At 41.2% G+C, this 19,412-nt stretch overlaps 1 protein-coding gene across 1 annotated transcript in view; it reads left to right on the forward strand.

The window, feature by feature from the left end:
• usp6nl (USP6 N-terminal like) overlaps window positions 1-19,412 on the forward strand; it is a 46,734-nt gene that overhangs the window by 20,959 nt on the left and 6,363 nt on the right. Inside the window, 12 exon segments of the mRNA XM_051392962.1 lie at window positions 640-713; window positions 4,790-4,869; window positions 6,542-6,581; window positions 8,072-8,152; window positions 13,672-13,779; window positions 14,416-14,525; window positions 15,588-15,636; window positions 16,181-16,301; window positions 17,630-17,724; window positions 18,091-18,156; window positions 18,645-18,744; window positions 18,830-18,982. Coding sequence (XP_051248922.1) covers window positions 640-713; window positions 4,790-4,869; window positions 6,542-6,581; window positions 8,072-8,152; window positions 13,672-13,779; window positions 14,416-14,525; window positions 15,588-15,636; window positions 16,181-16,301; window positions 17,630-17,724; window positions 18,091-18,156; window positions 18,645-18,744; window positions 18,830-18,982 — 1,077 coding nt within the window.

Here is a 19,412-nt window from a genome sequence, read left to right on the forward strand (position 1 = left end):
CTCGCCAAGCTTTCTCGGACTGGTTTGAGTGTGTGCGTCCTCCACGTTGACTCTTGGCTCTGGCACAGTGAGGGAGGGTTGGAGTAACACAAAGCACTTCTGTGATGACAGAATAATGTGTATGTGCAGCAAGGAGCAACAAGTTTTAACACATCAGAAAAGTCCCCCTTAAAGGACGTTTTTCGGATGATTTTTTACTCATCTTAAACACAAAATATCTGTAATTAGTTCAGTTTAGGTCTGTATTGAATACTAACAATAGCAGCATCGCTCATGGGGTGGTAATGTATGTGTGCACAACACTAATGTCTCCTTATCTAGCAGCAACAACTATTCATTATGTGTTATGTTTCCACTTCTCCAACTATAATTAATATTGTATTCTCAGACTATATTTAAGATGTCAGTATAGCTTCACTCATTTACCGTTACCTACATTTACGTTTGAGGACACTATATTGTGCACATTTCATCAGCTTTCAGGGACTTGATGTAAAAGCCAGTAAACATACCAACACAAAACATGTGATCAGTGTTTGCTTGCAGCTCGTTGAGCACAGAGACACAGCTCTTAAAGTTTTTATTCAAACTTGTCTTCACTCATTCATCTTTTCTCTCCCTCCTCTGTTTGCTCTGCAGCGTCTGATACCGAGCAGGATGCGGCGGTGAAACTTAACCAGGAGCGGGCTGAGATAGTCGCCAAATATGACAAGGTACGGTCAGAACTCCCTTCACTCTCTATCCTCAGGCTGTAACTTCCAACAATAGGTTTTTTTCTTGTGGTCGTCCGCAGCCAGATTCCAGTCACTCACTCATGCTGAGACGCCAAAACTCCATAACACTGTGGTGAAATCCCTCCAGAAATCGCTGCCTTATTGCCCGTGAAACACAATAATAACAGTGAGCGGTGTGCAGGATCTGCCGCTGTCGCACGGCTGTGATTACCATGTGAGAGCCACGTTTCATATGGACCATCCTCAGCCAGAGCTCATTGACTGCCAATGAAAATTAACATTTAAATTACGCATTTAAAAGCCAGTTTGCTGGTCCACACTGTCAATGTGTGAATGTTCAGTGCACCGACACTAACTGAGTCACAAGAGCAGAGAAAGTGAAACATCTCTCCTGCTCAACTGTGGCTTTAAAGCCATATGTCAGATTCTGAAGCATTTTATGTGTTATTTTAGTTAATTAATCATTTTTTATTGCTAATGAGTGAACGGGTTGTTGTGACTTTAAACATGATACCTTCCCTGACTTTCTTAGGTATCTGTGATATGTGGGTTAAACACAAAAAACAGCTATATAATGAAATACTGTAGTTCTGCAGAGACACTCTGGCCTACAAATCCAGATTTAAGAAAACATGTTTGTTTGCTACAGGCCTAAAAAAAAAATGTAACATACACTGTACATTTTCATTAACTCCTGTACAGTGACACTCTCTATAGCTTTCTCCGCTGTGTGTGTGTGTGTGTGTGTGTGTGGGTGTGTGTGTGTGTCACTGTATGCATGCGGATGTTTCCTGAGTGACACCTCTATTGCACAGCCCGCCGGTATCAGTCGGACCAGCCCACCACGCTCGGTTTGTAAATTAGTCTTTTTAATTTAGTCCAGCAGGCTGCATAATCAAGCTGCCTCATTAAGAGTGAAGAGACCATGGAGAGAGGAGATGATGGAGGCGTGTGTGTGTGTGTGTGTGTTTGGGCACAATGAGGCACAATCAGAGCTAAATCAGTGTCATTCTCGCTGTCGGGGGTTGGGAGGAGTTTAATGGAGTCAGTTATCAAGCCGGCCACACACAGTCACTGCTCGTCGTTTCCCATCAGCCGCCGTTGGTTTGCGGATATTAAAATGATTTCTTGTCTCTGCAGAATGTAGAAATGAAGAGTTTTGCTTCCCGAGCGACAGATCCACTCAGGTCTGTTACTCGTGGCTCTGATGCTGATATTTTTTACCATGGGGGGGGGCATTGATTGTAGATATTTGTAAGACAATACTTAATTTACATCTTCACGCTCGGTTGGGATCCAAATCAAAAATGTCACATTTGACTGTTGATTTCTAACTATTGGATGGATGGCTGTGAAGTTTGGTATACACATCCGTGGTCCTCTCACCTTTCCTCTGGGTTTGAGTGAAATATCTGAACCACTGTTGGACAGATTAAAATGTTAGCAATCGTCATTGTGAGCATGTTATGAGGCTGCCGTTTTAGCACAAAGCTCCACTGCAGCCTCACAGATGCATGGCTCAGTTTTCTTACTTCATGTCCAAATGTGGCTGTTTTTGGTGGAAATTTCAAAATAAAAATAATAAATAAGTCATAATGAATCAGTTTTTCATTCATATATCAGGCTAACCTACAATATGCACTCTTTGAGTAACTTGGTACGGATAAGGTTAAATCACACGTGTGTACTGAAACATTCTGTAAATGTTCCTTTTATATCAGAGTGGTCATTTACTGCACTGGTTCTCCGCAAGAGGAATCTAATATTTATTTTCTTTTGCTTAATTCTTGTGAAGTTCTGTACAATTTCTCCCTCAGGGCTCTAAAAATGATTCAAAGGAAATAATCTGAGAGGGAGAGTAAGTGTGTGAAGACATTTAACTTCTGAGGAGCGATCACAAGGAGATACTGCTCTGTATTAAGGGGTCAGACGCTAAATGAAGCCATTTATTCTTGTTATGAATCAGTTAATAATCGCAGAACGGTGACCGAACTGTGCGGTCTCTCGCAGAGTTCTGGTGACACACAATCACAGTCGGAGTCCGGCTTTAATTTGACCCTGAAATCGGTTCGAAGCAGAGCGAGAAATGACGAACGTGTGAGTGTGAACACACACGTGTTGTGAGGCTCGATACACCACCTTCAGAGGTGTGTGTGTGTGTTGTGTGTGTGTGTGTGTGTGTGTGTGTGTGTGTGTGTGTGTGTGTGTGTGTGTGTGTTATTTATTTAACTGGTGTGTTCGGGCTGAGGGAGCAGCGCAGGGCAGGAGATGAATATAGAAATATTTCACCTCAACATCTGATTGACGGGCCCTCGGTCTCTGGTACTGTCTGAGGAAGATTTAAAAGATATTTTGCTCGTGCAGAGTGGTGGGAAAGTTAAGTTTAGAGGTTCACTGATTGTTACTAGGCTTGTAAACGTGTTTAAAAAACTTCAATTTGAATGAAATCTGAAGCACGGATCCAAAAACTCAGCCTGTCTGCATCAGTTTGAGAACACATTCTTCAGCGCAGTAAGTTTTACATCAGCTCTGTTTCAACTCTATCTTCTAATCTTCCACCACTCTGTTTCTCACACTCTCTCTCTCTTTGATATTCTCTCCTTGCTCTTCTCTCCTCACAACCCTGACTGTGGGTTCTCTATTGCATTGGTCCATGATGGTGAATTAACTAGAACCAGGCCTGGAGTCAGACGGTGACGCAGGTGGGCGTCTGGCTGTTCATTTCACACCTGTTAATCTCTGCACACACACACACACACAGTTCCTCTGCGTCTCATAAACACACACACTCGCACCAACACACTTTCCCAAGGGCGACAGAGTCGTGGCTCCCCTCGTAATCTAGCAGCCAATCAAAACATGATTCTCTGCCCCTGAGGAACGTGGGTGGCATGTAATTTGCAGCTCAATCAGAAGTCGCTGTTGAGTTTATTTCAGTGCACAAGCAGCGTCAGGGCGGCAGCTGATCATCTACCTGATTGATCTGTTGATTGTTTTTCAGATGAACTGATTCATTGTTTTGTCCAGATTGTAGAAGTAATCTACTTTTGTAGTTTTATTCCTTTTATTTCCTTAAAATTCTTTCTTTAACCAAAACTTTGTTGTTAGCATGTTGCAAAAAACAACAAATTCAGATGACAGTCCCGTTTTTAAATAAAAAATGTTTAATCCTTTGTCAACACACAGCCGGTGTTACACTTACTTTACAGCAGTGCTGGAAATACTCATTATTTTTGTTGTTGTAAATCGTGAATAGATGAAGCGATTACTCAGAGAGAAAAGTCTTTTTTGTCAGTCTTAAAACTTTAATTCACTCTCATATAAAACAAACAGAAGAAAGAAATCCTCAAATTTGAGAAGCTGGAACCAGGAAATGTTGTTTTTAATATATACTGTATTTTTTCCGTTTTATAACCCAAACAAATGTGAGGTTACTCAGTTAGATTGGATGATATACACAGGAAGAGTGTTACACTTTGATTAACATTCGCTTTCATGCTTCACAATTACAGTTACTACAGTTTCAGACTCTTATTTAGACCAATACTCTCCTCCCTTTTATTTCTGTCGTCTTAAACTGAATGTCATACATGCGTCTTCGTTGGGTATGAGGGAGAGAGACAAAGTCCAGTTTGTTGTGATTTTTCCTTTTTGTCCTTTTAAACATTCATTTTCTGTTGATCTTGGCGTCTTTTATCCTTTCATTGTTCACTTTCAGCCACATTAATCAGCGTTATTGTAGATGTGGTGGGTTTTTTTGCCAATGGCTACTATTCAGCGGGTCAGATGAGGTCAGAGTTGGCTTTTAAAAATAACAAGCATGTAAAATCAGAACAAGAGACGGTTGGCATAATACGGAAGCTAACAAAGAAATAAAAGCTTTAAAAGTACAGTGAGTAGTAAGTATAATAGGAAGAGTATGACAAAGAACATGAGGCTGACTGTATAGTATGTCCATCTAGCATTTACTAAGCTCAGTGGTCACATCCGAGGTCTTCTATTTGAGTGCAGATACGTGTTATTCACTGTGTTTCCATCTCTCTTCTTGATTCCAGGGAAAAGAGGCCACCGTGGAGCCCTGGGAGGACACCAACTTCCACCTTTACAAAGTCATCGACCGCTTTGGCTTTGTCCAGTAAGAACTCGCACAGAAGAAAACACCATCACCCATAATTATTCCTAATAAACTACATTAAAAACCTCCAGAGCCCAGTCTGAACAGCAGCGCCACATTGAAGGGACAAAATGAGAGGCTGTACAGGCGAGTGTTGCTGACGGAAGAGTGTGTCTGTGGCTTTGGCCGGGGCCGGTCGCGAGGCCGCGAGGCTCTTAAACAGCGCTGTGCTAGAGTGTGTTATATATAGGCTGGCACATGCAGCCAGGAAACAGCCTGGTTAGCCACAATCACAGGGCATCAGTGTTCGGATAGAGTGGTACGATCCAGACCGTAGGCAGTGTGAGACGGAGGGAGAAGACGTTGGATGGCGGGGGAGGAGGAAAAAAAAACATCTGGGTTATGTGATCGTTTAAGACAGGGACAGAAGTAGCCCGAGGTGAAGGTCACTGACTGGGCAGAAGAAGGAGAATACGAAGCCCAGGAATGATGCTGCCGACTGGGCAGACTGGCGGCACACATGAGCCAAGATGACCCGTTATCTCCTTTTAGGCTTAACAAGCTGTGTGGACGGAAAGAGGAGAGAAAGAATACACGTTATAAGGTTGTAGGATTTAGCTGCTGAGTGCCCCCCCCCTCGCCTCACCCCAGCTTTCCAAACATGAAGGAGAAACTACTCTTGAAAAATGTGTTTGGATTGTCCGTTCTAGCGGCCTCCGTAGAAGATGACCTGCTTGCTTTTTAGAAAACGAGTTTTTTAGTTGACAAAAGGCGATTATACACCCGTAAATATTGATATTGGAACATGAGGTAGCATCTAAACCAGCGCGGTACCGAAAGCTTTAACTGGTCCGTTGTTGTGGATTATCCACCGTCTATCCAGAGACTTCTAACATAATGTCAGATAACTTGGTAGAGTCTGTGTGGGCAGTACTGCAGGTTCAGGCTGTTAAAAATCCACCAAAGCACTAGAATACTGATTTGGAGGTGAATTATCGTGGCAACAGTCAAAGCATTCGGGTCAACCCTTGGAAGAAAGTTGCTCTAAACCCAAATTTTATATTTACTCATCTTTCATTTATCATTGGGAACTTTGTTCTTCATATATGATGAATTATAAACTCACTCTCTTGTTGCCTTTTTCCAATGGTCCCCAAATACAAAAGATCTTTGACATGTTGGACCAATACAAGATGGAAATCAATAGCTCAGCTTTAACGTTTTAGCTCCATTTCAGGCCACATTGTGGTGAAAAGCGTTTGTTGCATGGGAGATTTTCAGCTGACCCCAATACAACCTGTGTTTTCTGTGTTTACGGGAGTGCTCGGCGCACTGTGGCTGGTAGGATTCAGCGGAGACCAAACCAGAATATTTCCCGTCAAAGAGAAACTCACCACAGAAGAACTCCTGCAGGGACTTTGAAACGCAGATAAGCCGAGCAGAATGTCTAATCTGTTATTTCCTGTTTGTGTGACCGCTGACATGTTTGATGTTGCTGTCAGGGAGAGTGAGACGAGCACTGACCCCAATATCACTCAGTTGTTTCATCAGGGTTGACTAAACTATGATTCTTCCACTGCGTCTGTGACAGCGAGTACAAAAATAAACCGGAGGTTAAGAGACAAGTCCTAGGCTATTTATCTCACTCTCCACTTTTTCTCTCACTCATTCCTCCTCTTTCTCCTCTCCTCAGTGAGAATGAACTTCCATCCTACGACTCAGTGGAGGCGAAGGTGAGTTAATTCATTACTTAATGTGTAGTTAAGGGCCTGTTTCTAACCAAGTAAACCGGGAACAAAGCTTTGCAACTATGTAAATCAGGAAGTCCCTTTTCCACATTCATGTTTGCATTTGTCCTGCATCTGGAAAACCGTGAAGATTAGATAAATTAGACTGCGATTAAAATAGACTGCTTTGACTGAAACACACACAACTGCTACCTCTGACATTTAAATGGATGTTGGACAGATCCTGATAGGAGAGGACCTTTTAAAGATCCACTCACCTATCATGCTGTATATAATTCTACATTCTCAGATTGATGTACTATAGTACGTATTCTGGATGAATATGATGAAATGAATCAATCACACTGATGCAAAAATCCTGTAAAAACAAATAAAGCCATAAAAGCCGTCCTGCTCACTGATTTGTAGCATTGCCAACATTATACCGTGCAACTGGAGATACTAAAGTGACAGATACGTTGGCATAAACAATATAGGAAATTAAATAAATCTGTTAATGGCTGACACATTTACATCGTCACATCACCCCAACTGTTAGAAAAACTACCTCCTGAAGCAGGGAAATGAATCTAGACCCTGGTTTCTACAGTTAAATTAAGGATAAAGTTCCTGTGGTTGAAACGTGATTCAAACACTCAGAAATATATCTGTTACTGCTCTCATCCCAAAGATCTTCTAGTGTAGTATTCATCCTCATCTTTTGTTTCTGGTGCCGAAACTGTTTGGAATCATAACTGTAGCTGGAACTCTTTAAATCAAAGACCACACGTAATGTAACTTTAATAGTTTTCATAGATATTCAGATCAATTAACAGCTTGTCGCTGTCAATTTGGATTCTTCTTTTGGCTTTTGACTAAAAACATTGTATTCAACATTTTCTTAGTCCGTTCTGAGTATTTTCAACCTGCCTTTTTGCTTTTTAACAACACAACACTTATATTTAACAGGCTGTAAAATGATGTGTCAACACACATCAAATGTTGCATTCATGTACCATGGGGAAAAAGGAGCTTTTACACTTTTTTACACAAATTCAAACCTCAGCCCATACAAACTACTTGAGTACTGGGTTTGCACATAGACCTTAAATCCAAAAGAAATTGATGCTATAACTTTACAGTTTAATTTCCCCTCAAACTGGAACCAAATGACTTCAGACTTAATACTTTTTCTAAAATAATGCTTATGATCTAAAATCTAATTCCAACTTGTCACTGAATTTGTTTGCAAATGACAAATGTGCCTTATTTAGCTGTAAAACATGAGCTCATCAGCATCCACAGAAGGCTTTAACTGGAGCATCTCCACAGCTTCAAACCACTTTGAACACACGCAGCACGATCACTCCCGAGTCGTACCTTTTTATCTGTCGAGCCGTTCTGACAGCGATTCCCATCGGACGCGATCGCAGCCGCAGAAACACCGACGAGAGATGAGCGAGTTATTAATGTGTCACTTTTGTTTTTCCACTCAGCAAAAACACATGGAGGTGGAGAGGACCACCAAGTGGCTGAAGATGATGAAGAGCTGGGACAAATACAAGAACAGTGAGAAGGTGATCTTCTGTTTTTCTCTCATCCTCCTCTTCACCCTCTCTATCACTCATCTGTCCCTCGCTGTATTTTGTTCTCGGACAACCATTTGACTCATGATGAAGAGGAATTTGACTTGCTAATATGTGACTTTAGTAAACATTCACATACTGTATCAATATAGTCATAAAGATGTGACAATAAAGTTCTTTTAGAGACACATATTAGCAAACAGGTGCCGTTCACATGAGAGCTGCGACTAACCATTCATTTTTATTATCGATTTAATCTGCTGATTAATCCTTTTGTCTATAAAATGCCAGAAAAATGTGATCATTTATAATTTACCACAAGTGAAGATGACTTCATATGTCATATTTCTGTCCGAGAAACAGTCCGAAACCTAAATATATTAAGTATACTATCATGTATCACGAAGAAAAGCATCAAACCCTCACATTTAAGAAGCTAGAATCAACAAAAATGACTAAAACAATTATTCAGTTATCAAAGTAGTTCCACATGAATTACTTAAATGTACAATACGTTACTTCTAACGCTCTCTCAATAACAAAAGACAAGGTTTGATGTAGCGTCGGATCATGCTGCGAGCCGAGCTGCTACTATCTCAGCTTGTTTATCTGATAACTTAAGGTTCAGACGTCCGATGACTAAAATCTTTCATCCGGTTCAAATCATCATTGACAGGCGACCGGTGAAACGGAGAGTTACCAGAATAAGTATTTCTCTTGGTTTGAACATTGTTGGAAACATTTGGGATAATGTAAGTACACAACTGAACAACAAATATAAGATGGGTCTAGTTTATTGACATTTGAATGCAGAACTATTACATGTTATACTTGTTAATGTAAAATATAGATAAAGTGCAGCTTTAAATCAATGAAAATCAATAAATGATAAAAAATCTCCGCACTGTCAGAGAGTTCATATCGGTCTACTTGTGCCCTCTGCAGTCGTCCTGTCAGCAGCAGATGTGGAGTGGCTCTCTCTCAATCCACCTCCCACAAGTCCCATTAGGGGTGGGGGGGCAGGTATCAGTTATGGCGGCCTTCATTAGTGCCTTTTTTTTGGTCCAGGTTGCGGTTGTGGTGTTGCCCGGAGCGCTTCACCGTGTCCTTCATTTGTGTGTTTGGTTAGAGCGGGGATTTAGTGTGTGGGCATGTAGAGCGTCCGAGCTTTGAAATGTGAAATCCACCAGCGGCTGGCACTAAGAGCACAGTGAGACTCATTCTTTGGCACTGCTTCCCCCTTTGTTTTCAAAGAGACGCTCACAGTGAGTAACAGCCAAGGACACTGTGGAGTGTTTGGACCTTGCCTCCATCACATCGCTCTGTTCTTTCGGGTTTCTTTCTTCTTTAAAAGCTTCGGGGATATTTCTTTTCCTCTTTGTCAGTCGGCGGCGTGCTTTGAGCTCGGCGAGGAAACGGGTCACGCTCAGTATCTCTGTTATTTTGTTTCCTCTCTTGCAAGCTGCTGAGAACATTTAGCCTGCAGTAGGAAAGTACGAGAGAGCTGAGCAGATGTAAAGCAGCCATAAGCTTTTTTTTTTCTCCCCCCCTTTCCCCGCGCCACACACGATGAATTTGGCTTGAGGTTGTAGTGTTTAACATAACAGTAATAATATAGTGCCATGTGAAATCTTGCAGCGGGCTGTGGTGTAAGACTACAGCGGTGTCCCCAGTGCCATTCTTCATAATGACTGCTGGGTCAGAGTAGAAAGTGGGACAGCCGGAGTAATTGTGTTCCTGTGGTGCTGGAAGCCTGTTGATGTGGTGACTGCTTACTGTTCAGTGGCTGCTGCTGGTTGTGGATGGTTTGTTGATACCGATACGAACAGGAAACTTCAGTATCTGGTTTTTGTCTTTTAACTTGCGGGTCAGTTGGAGGTTAGATCCCGTCGCTGCCAGTCATTCCCATTAGGGATGCACGATATGGAATTCTCTTCAGGCGATACGATAACCGATAATTACCTGCTTCTCCTGGCCGATATCTCTACTACTAATTTAATATTCTGTTTATAACCTGTAGTTTCATGTCTCTAACATCACTATTGTTTCTCGTAAAGTTCCTCAAAAAACTTCAACTTCCATAGAGTATAAAGTCTTCAAAATAAATTAATATTTAGTGGCTGTAATTGAATTATCCTGATAATGCATAACATACATTTCCCATTATTGTCAGATAATGTTTTTGCCCCAGTAATTATTGTGCATCCCTAATCATTTATAACATGACGTTGGTGACGGGTGACGACTTGTGTGTGACGCTATATTGTCCTACATGCCTCTCAATCCAGGATCTCAACCAAACTCTGTTAATTTTTTCTCCATTTTTACCCTTTTCAGCGTAAACTGCACATAAACTGTTTTGGTATGAGAACAGTCATTCATTTTCAGGGTCGTCCACCAGTCGTTTCGTGAGTTATCTGGTGTATTTACTCAGTCGGAAGGTTTATTGACCTTCCTGACCGTCAATGACTAAACAAAATCTGTGCAAGTTAGTGGAGAGGATCTTTAAAGTGTGGTTGGTCGAGTCTTCAGGTGTGTACAGAGCTTAACTTCATTGCTTTCTGAGCCATGTTAGAGGAGGAGTTTATTGTCTTCTTGCATCAGAAAACACATTTTAAATACGTGAGAACAAACTCATCTGCTCCTTTTTAAAGAAGAATCCTCTTACAGTTAACATCCGTAAGAACGATGAGCTGTATGTATGTACACAGTAAATACAAAGACTAGAACTGCACAGATTCACAGAAATGTAAATGTTGACACACGTGTTCAAGTGTATACACACACACACAAACACACACACACACACACACACACACACACACACACACACACACACACTCAAAGGATGATTAGTCTAACAGATGCTCTCATTGACTCGCTCATCAGAGCCTAATTACAAGGCTGTTGCACTAGAAACTAGTGGGTCCCATGTGTGGTGGTAGGGGTTGATGAAGTGTAGGCTTTGGATACTTCACTCACACACACGCACGCACGCACGCACACACACACACACACACACACACAACTAAATGTCATTAATTCTGAGATGACACACACAACACGCTGCCTTTTAATAGGGAAGTGCACCGACCGCACACATACATCATACTCTGACACGCAGGCGCGTTTACAGACAAGAGCTGACTTATGACTCTTCATCAGCTCTTAGCTCATCTTCGCACATCTCTGTAAATCTCTTCTCTCCCTCACCGCCTGACTTGTTTTGGTTTTCTTTTCATGTGAGAATTCTGAAGCACCAAAAACATTTGAGGTTAGAAATAAAGCGTATAGTGTTCTCCTAAGAGGACCTGTTGCTTTGGATGTGATTGGCTGTCAGTCAGTGTGAAATAAAACGTTCATTCAGCGGTGTGAGGAACAAAATAGTTTTAAGATTGCTCTACTACTCCACACTAGTCCAAGTCCTCCAAACAAGACACATTATCTGCATGCTTTGTCCTCACTTTACATCATTTACTGTTTCTGAAATATATATCTAAAATTATAAACTAAACTGTGTCAGATTTCATGCATGAAACAAAGCAGAATATCGACTTTTCAAGTAGATCTGCTTGTTAGATTTACGATCATTCAGCGGCGATACATACCATTCATACACACGTTTTTGTTAGCTTATGGATAGTTTTTAGCTAATGCCAGCAAAACTGTCGCTGTTAAATTAAATATTAAATTGTTTAATTATCAAAGGTATTTGTCTTCTTCTAGTTAGTTAAAGGTTTCAGGTGCATTACCTCCTGCTTCTGATTTCCCTGTTCAACAGAGACATTTATGTGGCTGAGTGCACATGAAACTGGATTTTATCTGGATGCGAGACACTTGAAATGACGCATGTAAATGTGGACTTAGTGTCTTGGGAGTCGTCTGGACTAAATCCAGCCTCTCACAGACGTAGGAGGTAGTTTTTTTTTGCAGGAACGCCTGGTGAATTATTCCCAGACCAAAACCTGGTGGAATCCTAAAGTTAGCACTGGCACGCCGGGAGCTACTTTTAGCCGCAGGATGTTTTGTGAATACCTACAGATAGAAGGACTTTCCTTTTCGTTTGTGTCCTCTGTCAGTCACCTGAACACACGCATTTACAGTCCCAACACCTCCCATATCTGCTGTATAACTGTTCCGGCTGGCTGGGTTTTAATAGCTGTAGACGGAGAATTCACTGCTCCGATTAGCTTTGCTGTTCCAGCAGTTTGGGTTTTAAGACTTAATCTTCCTCGCCCGGAGTCCGACTGATTTTCCATCTCTTTGTGGACACTGAATTACTTTGGACTGTTCTGCATGCAAAGCAGTCTCTCGTACTCCCTCTCTCCCTCTCTCTCTCTCTCTCTCTCTCTGCCCACAATCTCTCCTGGAGCTCGTCCAGCCAGATGGTCGTGGTTCACCTTCCAAAGCCCTTTGCTTTTGCTCGAGGAGAGTGCCGAGTACATTCGTGCGTGCACTGTTTGTATCTTTGACAGGATGAGAGCAGCTTGGTTGATGGGTTTCTTATTCTGAATCACTTTTGGCAACTGCCAGAGGCTCTGATTGCATCTGTGTGGGCCTGCAGTGACAACCTTTGAACCGATAAAATTGTGGGGTTTTTTGTCGTGTTTCACTATTCCTGGCATCATATCACTATGTTTTTATTGAACTGTCTTTTTGAACACTGTAACTTGTAAGCATTTCATAATTTATTTATTTTCAGATTTAGATTTAGAAGGTTCTCTGTAAGTTATTAATGAACATAGATAACAAGTGGAGCCACAGTCAATGGATCCAATGAGTTGAAGAGAAGAATATAAGTTAATTATATTTAGCTTTAAGGTCTACACCTCCTGTGGCTTTAAAGGTTAGAGTCCAACATTCTCCAGGTTAAATAACACCTGACAAATTGAAATAGAAAAAGTAAAGATGATAAAAATGAGTTCATTTGTAGCCAAATCCAGCATGACATGAGATCTTTCACTGCAGCATTCAGTTGTTACTGGGGTTTGTAAGACTTTACAAACTCTGGCTGCAACTAAAGATTATTCACATTATAAATATATTTATCTTTAATATATATTATTAGCACAGTTTTTCACAGTCAAATGTAATATCTAAAAATATATTTAGTGGGCAAATGATATAAAACACAGAAAAGCAGCAAATCCTCCCATTTCAGAAGCTGGAACCAGTGAGTGCATTATATTTAGTTTGATAAATGACTTAGACGATTAATTAATAATCTGAGTTATTGCTGATTAATGTTCTTTAATGATGTTATGGGACACTTAACTGGAATTGCTGCAAATTGAAGCTTTGAGATGTTCTGTCAGGTAGTCAGAAACACTGTCTCATCTCTATCTGATATTTAGTGAAAGGCCTGATGTTTTGTCCGACTAAAAAAATGTATAAAATCCTCCACTGTGCTCTGGCTGTTGAGGGTGAGGGTGTTTCTGGGGTGGGCAAAGCTTGTTCCTCTTTGACGGCTTTTTCTAACAATGACCTCCTGCTGTTTTCTTCCCTTCCAGCTGGTCAGGAGGATCTATAAGGGAATCCCTCTGCAGCTCCGAGGGGAGGTGTGGTGTCTGCTGCTCGACGTTCCCAAAATAAAGGAGGAGAAGAAAGACTTCTACGAGGTACGGAGGCCCGGGATCTCGCCGCTAAACACACACTCTCCCTTCCCTGCTGGCGCTTTACAGTCCTTCGCTCCCACACTAAGTCTATAAAATCAGTGCAGCATGGCAACGTTCATTACAGCACAAGCCTCATAAAGCTTCATAAGCGAGTCAGTAGCCACCTCGGCTTTATTTGATTTCAGTAAGCTGCAGAATTATTGTGGGCAAGATGTGGGTTTGGAGGCTTAATTTCGTTTGTGTGAAGCTGCACAGCTCGTTTCTGCAGTGAGAGAAACTTTGGATCTCATTAGAAAGTCTAGCTGGCAGAATCAATATATCGCTGCCTTCAGTTGGTGAGGAAACTATTCTAATTATGAGTTGAGGGTGCGTACAGTAAACTAAGAAACAGTGGAAAGTTTCTGTCTGGTGAGCAGGAAGCTGTGTCCATAATAATCCCTTTTATCTTTAGTCTCATACATCAAATATACGACAAAACTATTACTGTTTGTATCTTTTAAACTATTTTTTACCACAAATTAAAATCATACAAGCATAAGGGAACACGGTTCATGAGAGTTTATGGCTGTGAATGTGATGTAAGAGTCTCCTGTCACTGATCCGCTCTTATTCTTTCTGTGTTTTTGGGTTCGTCCACAGAAATTAAAGGCCAGGGCCAGAGGACTCTCCCCCGACATCCGCCAGATTGACTTGGATGTAAACCGCACCTACAGGGACCACATCATGTTCATGCATCGATACGACGTCAAGTGCGTATTTCCAGAATACACTGCATTAATTAACCACCCTACACTTTCCTATCCTACCAATAACAATGCTCGTTGCTCTACAGAAACTGCTTTCACCCACATGCAAACATCTGTAGGTCAGAAAATCCAGAATTCCTGTTTAAAGAGTAATTAAACCCCCCCAACCATCTTTTTATTAGCTGAAAATTGAATTGGTCACCCATCTGTAGGTATATGGTATTTAGTAGTATTGTTGATCAATTCTGGTCCAACTTCTGACATTTTAGTGCAAAGTATTTGAAACACACAGAGACCTTTACAAAACCGTGAATGTGCTTCTAGTGACTAAAAGCTCCAACAGAGACACTAACAGCAGCTTTCTGACTAGTTAGCTCAGTTAGCTTAGTTTATGCACTCTGGGCTAGTGTAGAAACATGCCGGTTCAACGTGGTGGACTTATAGAAGAGGATCCACTCCTTCCTTAAATAAAAATACCAATGAATATATTCCATTTCTGCAATATTCTGCAAATAATGCCCCCTAAATCTTAAACACTGGCCCTTTTTAACATATAATGTATACTGTCACACTATGGTTGAATTAATGACATATGGAAAGTATAAATAATCAAAAGCAAGTGGCAAATCAGACTGTAAATCTATCGGTTCACTCTTAACTGATTCCCAAAATCTGAGGCCTCAAAGTGTTCCCAATATGGAAGTGAGAGGATTCATGTCCCCTTTTTCTGTGTTTGGTCTTCTGCTTTGTTGCAGAGATTGTAAGACGGTCTCTGATGAATTTATAAGCCAAAGAGAAACAGCAACCAGCCACAGCTCTCATATACAGGAACCACACCTGTTTTAACACCATTGTAATTTGCTTTTTCACACTACTGGTCTAAAATTAAGAAACGTATTTGGCCCTCCAGTCCTTTAATTTTCATGTGTGAAGAGGATATTGTGCACCATCTATGTCCAAGCTGTTAGAATACAGATCCCAAACTGTGAACGATGCTCCTGGGTTCATACTGTGGATTCTTTGCAGGGCTTTGTGGTAACTGTGGTTTTGTGTTTGTGTTGTCAGGCAGCAGGCTCTCTTCCACGTCCTCACAGCCTACTCCATGTACAACACGGTGAGTCATTCACACTCTCAGTCTGCAGGAAACTGCAAAGGTTACTGTGCTTTTACTATCTTTGTGGGTTGCAGCATCTGTCTATGTGCCTTTCACAGATCTTGAGCACTGTTTTTGTTTGATTAGTACTGGATTTCCACGCTGTTACTTCAGGTTTTGGATGCATTTTTGGACGGATTAACAAACGAGGACACAGATAATTAACAACTTTTAAATGTTTTCCACTAAATGCAGAACTCAGAGGTAATAATGAATCACATAATGTCCCCGTTTAATACTAGCGGCACATAAATAAGATTTCCAATCATTGCTGGTGCAGATAAAAACATTCAGGCTGTCACTTTTCCAAAAGGTTCTACTGAATGAGAACTAATGTGTTGTAATTGATTTGAATGAAACCAATGAAGCTAATCCTACACTGCATTTTAGAACTGAGATTGCTCCGTTCATTCATGTTGCCTTTACGTAGGAACAAAATAGGGCTCATGGACACAGAGGCAGTAAGGAATCAACTCATCACTACCCCGACTGTGTGTGTTTACAGGAGGTGGGCTACTGCCAGGGCATGAGTCAGATCACAGCTCTGCTGCTGATCTACATGAATGAAGAGGACGCCTTCTGGGCTCTGGTCAAACTACTGTCTGGGCAGAAGCATGCCATGCATGGTAACACATCTAAACTCACTTTCATGGGCAAAGAAAAAAGCCCTTTATCTCTTGGAACATATTCTATTTTAACAGCCAATGTCCACTGGATGCAGCTGCTGGAGATCATCTGACGCCATTGTAGCTGATGTGTTAACACTTCAGGGCAGGTAACCGGAGCCTCTCACGCGTTGCTCTTTCCTCTGCTCTGATATATTAACACATCAGGTCTATTGTTGCTAGAGCAGCTCGTGTCTCTGAAGCTCAAAATTCACTGACTTAATATTCATATACATGTGATTTGTTACTGACCTTGGGTCAACAACACACAGATAAATTCAATGTTGATTCTTCACCTTGGGAACAGCAGCAGATAAAACAATATCAACACAAGGCCTATTAGTAGCTCTTCTAGTAGCATATCACCTGATATCATCTTCCTCAGCAGATGTTGTTTGCCAGGTTGAAATGAGAAAGCACATTTGAATATCCACAATACTAAAATCTGATCAAAACCCATCAACAGCTACTAATGAACCTTGTGAGGAGAGTGTCAAAGGACGTAGCGAGACAGAGGAATAGTATATGCAACAACTTTCCTGCCAGTATTTAGAAAATACTACATTGAAAACGGTCTTTACTATGCTTGTACAACACAAAATATATTTGCAAAATAACTGAAAATGTGGCTGCAGAAGAACAGGTGCTTCATGTGGATGAAGCAACGATGGAAACGTGGTGCGACCAAAACGCAACAGAGCTGCATCCAGTGAACATCGGTGGTGTGGCTCTATATATATATATATATATATATAACAGTATATTGGTAGGCACACAGTCCTCTGACCAAGTCCTAAATTTGACATTCATATCATACAAGACACTGATTTAAGGTATTAAACTGAAGCCTTGTGGGACCTTTGATGGTCTTGTCAAAGCATGTGATAAAATTATCAACAAAAAAAGACATCAGTGCGGAGAGCATGCTGCAGAAATAAGCTCATAAATCTCAGGCAACTGACACTAAAACCTCCACAAATGGCCTCTACACTCAGGAAATATGCATTATAGACTGTAAACATACAGACATACACACACACACACACACACACACACATACATACATGTTTTAAGAGACTATCACCCACTGGCCCTGACAGCCAGGAATATGTACAACCAACTAAGGAGAAGACTTACCGTCGGGCTGCAGAGCTCTTCCAGCTGCTGCCTGGATTACTGTCTGAATACTGCACGTAATTGCAGGGCAGGAGGATAAAAGACCTACTGCAAGCTAAGAGCTCAGTCAGCCCAGGTTAACCTGATCGTCCCTTCTGTTCTCACCTTTTTAGGGTTTTTTGTCCCCGGCTTCCCGAAGCTGATGCGTTTCCAGGAGCACCACGACCGCATCCTCAAGAAGTTGATGCCCAAACTGAAGCAACACCTGGTGAGACAAGGCAACACTGCTGTAGCGATTAATAATGCAACACGTGCTGAATAATGCAACAACTGCTCATAATAGCAGAAATAAAACTGTTGGATAATGTTATTACATTAAAACACTTCCTATATTTTCAGGAGCATTTCTTAACACCTTAACCTTTATCTTAAGGCATAAAAATGTGCTCAATATACTTGTGATATTTATGTTTCCTGTACATATAGAAGACAAACAAGCCTTAAGTCTAAACGATCTCAATGATACTACCTACTATCATCATCATCACCAAAGTTGAAGCTGCTTTTGTTGCTGTTAAAGAGTAATTGTTGACACATAAAACTGCCCTTTTCTGTTGGTTTTTTTCTGCTGCAGGATACCCAAGAGGTGTTTACAAGTCTCTACACCATGAAGTGGTTCTTCCAGTGCTTCCTCGACAGAGTGAGTACACTAACAGCAAGCTTGTCCCACAAATCTGCCGCTGTAGGTTTTTTTTATGGCCAGTGGAAACATTCCTTTGTTTAGACTTCCCATGGCCGGACATATTGAATGTTTAGTGTTAAGGGAGTCCCCCTGTGGCAAGAAAACCCTCATGTGACAAAAATCCCCCCCCAGACTGTACTGGAAGAATGTCCTCTGGTCGGCTATGAAAATAAAGGCATACTGGCCAGCAGCAACCAGGAAGAAAACAGCAACAAATCTGCACTAAAACAAAAGCAGTAACATCAGACTTTTAAAGGAGCAGTACGTAAGATTTAGTGGCATCTAGCAGTGAAGTAGGAGAAACTACAGTGGCCATAAAAGGGCCCTATATCTAGAGCCAGTGTTTGGTTTGTCCATTCTGGATATACATCAATAAATCAGTCTACAAGAAGCATGCTGGGAAACAATGAGAAGATCTTCTGACCATCTGTTCTATCTGTGTCCAGACTCCCTTCACACTCACCCTCAGAATCTGGGACATCTACATCTTGGAGGGTGAAAGATTGCTGCCCGCCATGTCCTACACCATCCTCAAACTGCACAAGAGTAAGAGTCTTTTACCTCCATACACTGATACCAGCTGGTGTCCACCTCTCAAGGTCTTATTTTAAGTTTATGTGGGATTTTACAGAGCACCTGATGAAGTTGTCCATGGAAGATCTGGTGGAGTTTCTGCAGGCGACCTTGTCCAAAGATTTCTACTTCGAGGACGACTTTGTGATCGAGCAGCTACAGGCGTCCATGACGGAGCTCAGGAGGGTGAAGCTGGATCTGCCCGCACCAGGTACAGAATGAAGCACACAGACAAAGTATAACCAGCTATAATACGAAAAAGGGACATTTCTGACTGTGATTTTGGTCCAACAGAACCACAGAGAGACAACTTTAAATCTTTATTTGCATTTTACTACAAATCAGATCTAAAATATTATGCAGTTTGTTATATTTTGTGCAGAACTGATCGTGTAAAGGAAGCCCTTTACCTGAGCTAAATCAATATGTATGAGTATTTTTTTGAATGTAGTATTAGGTTTTTAGTAAGAGGGGAAAATAATAATGAATGAAATAACATTTTTAATAATTGATTATCAAGCAAAAGGTAAACATTTACAGGTTTTTCTGTATTTAAATGATTCTAAACTGAACCGTTTTGGGGTTTTAACTATTGGTCAGACAAAAAGTCAAGCAATTTAAAGTCATAATGGGCAATTTTC

The sequence above is a fragment of the Dicentrarchus labrax genome, unplaced genomic scaffold (assembly GCF_905237075.1).
Source record: "Dicentrarchus labrax unplaced genomic scaffold, dlabrax2021, whole genome shotgun sequence".
NCBI lineage: Eukaryota > Metazoa > Chordata > Actinopteri > Moronidae > Dicentrarchus > Dicentrarchus labrax.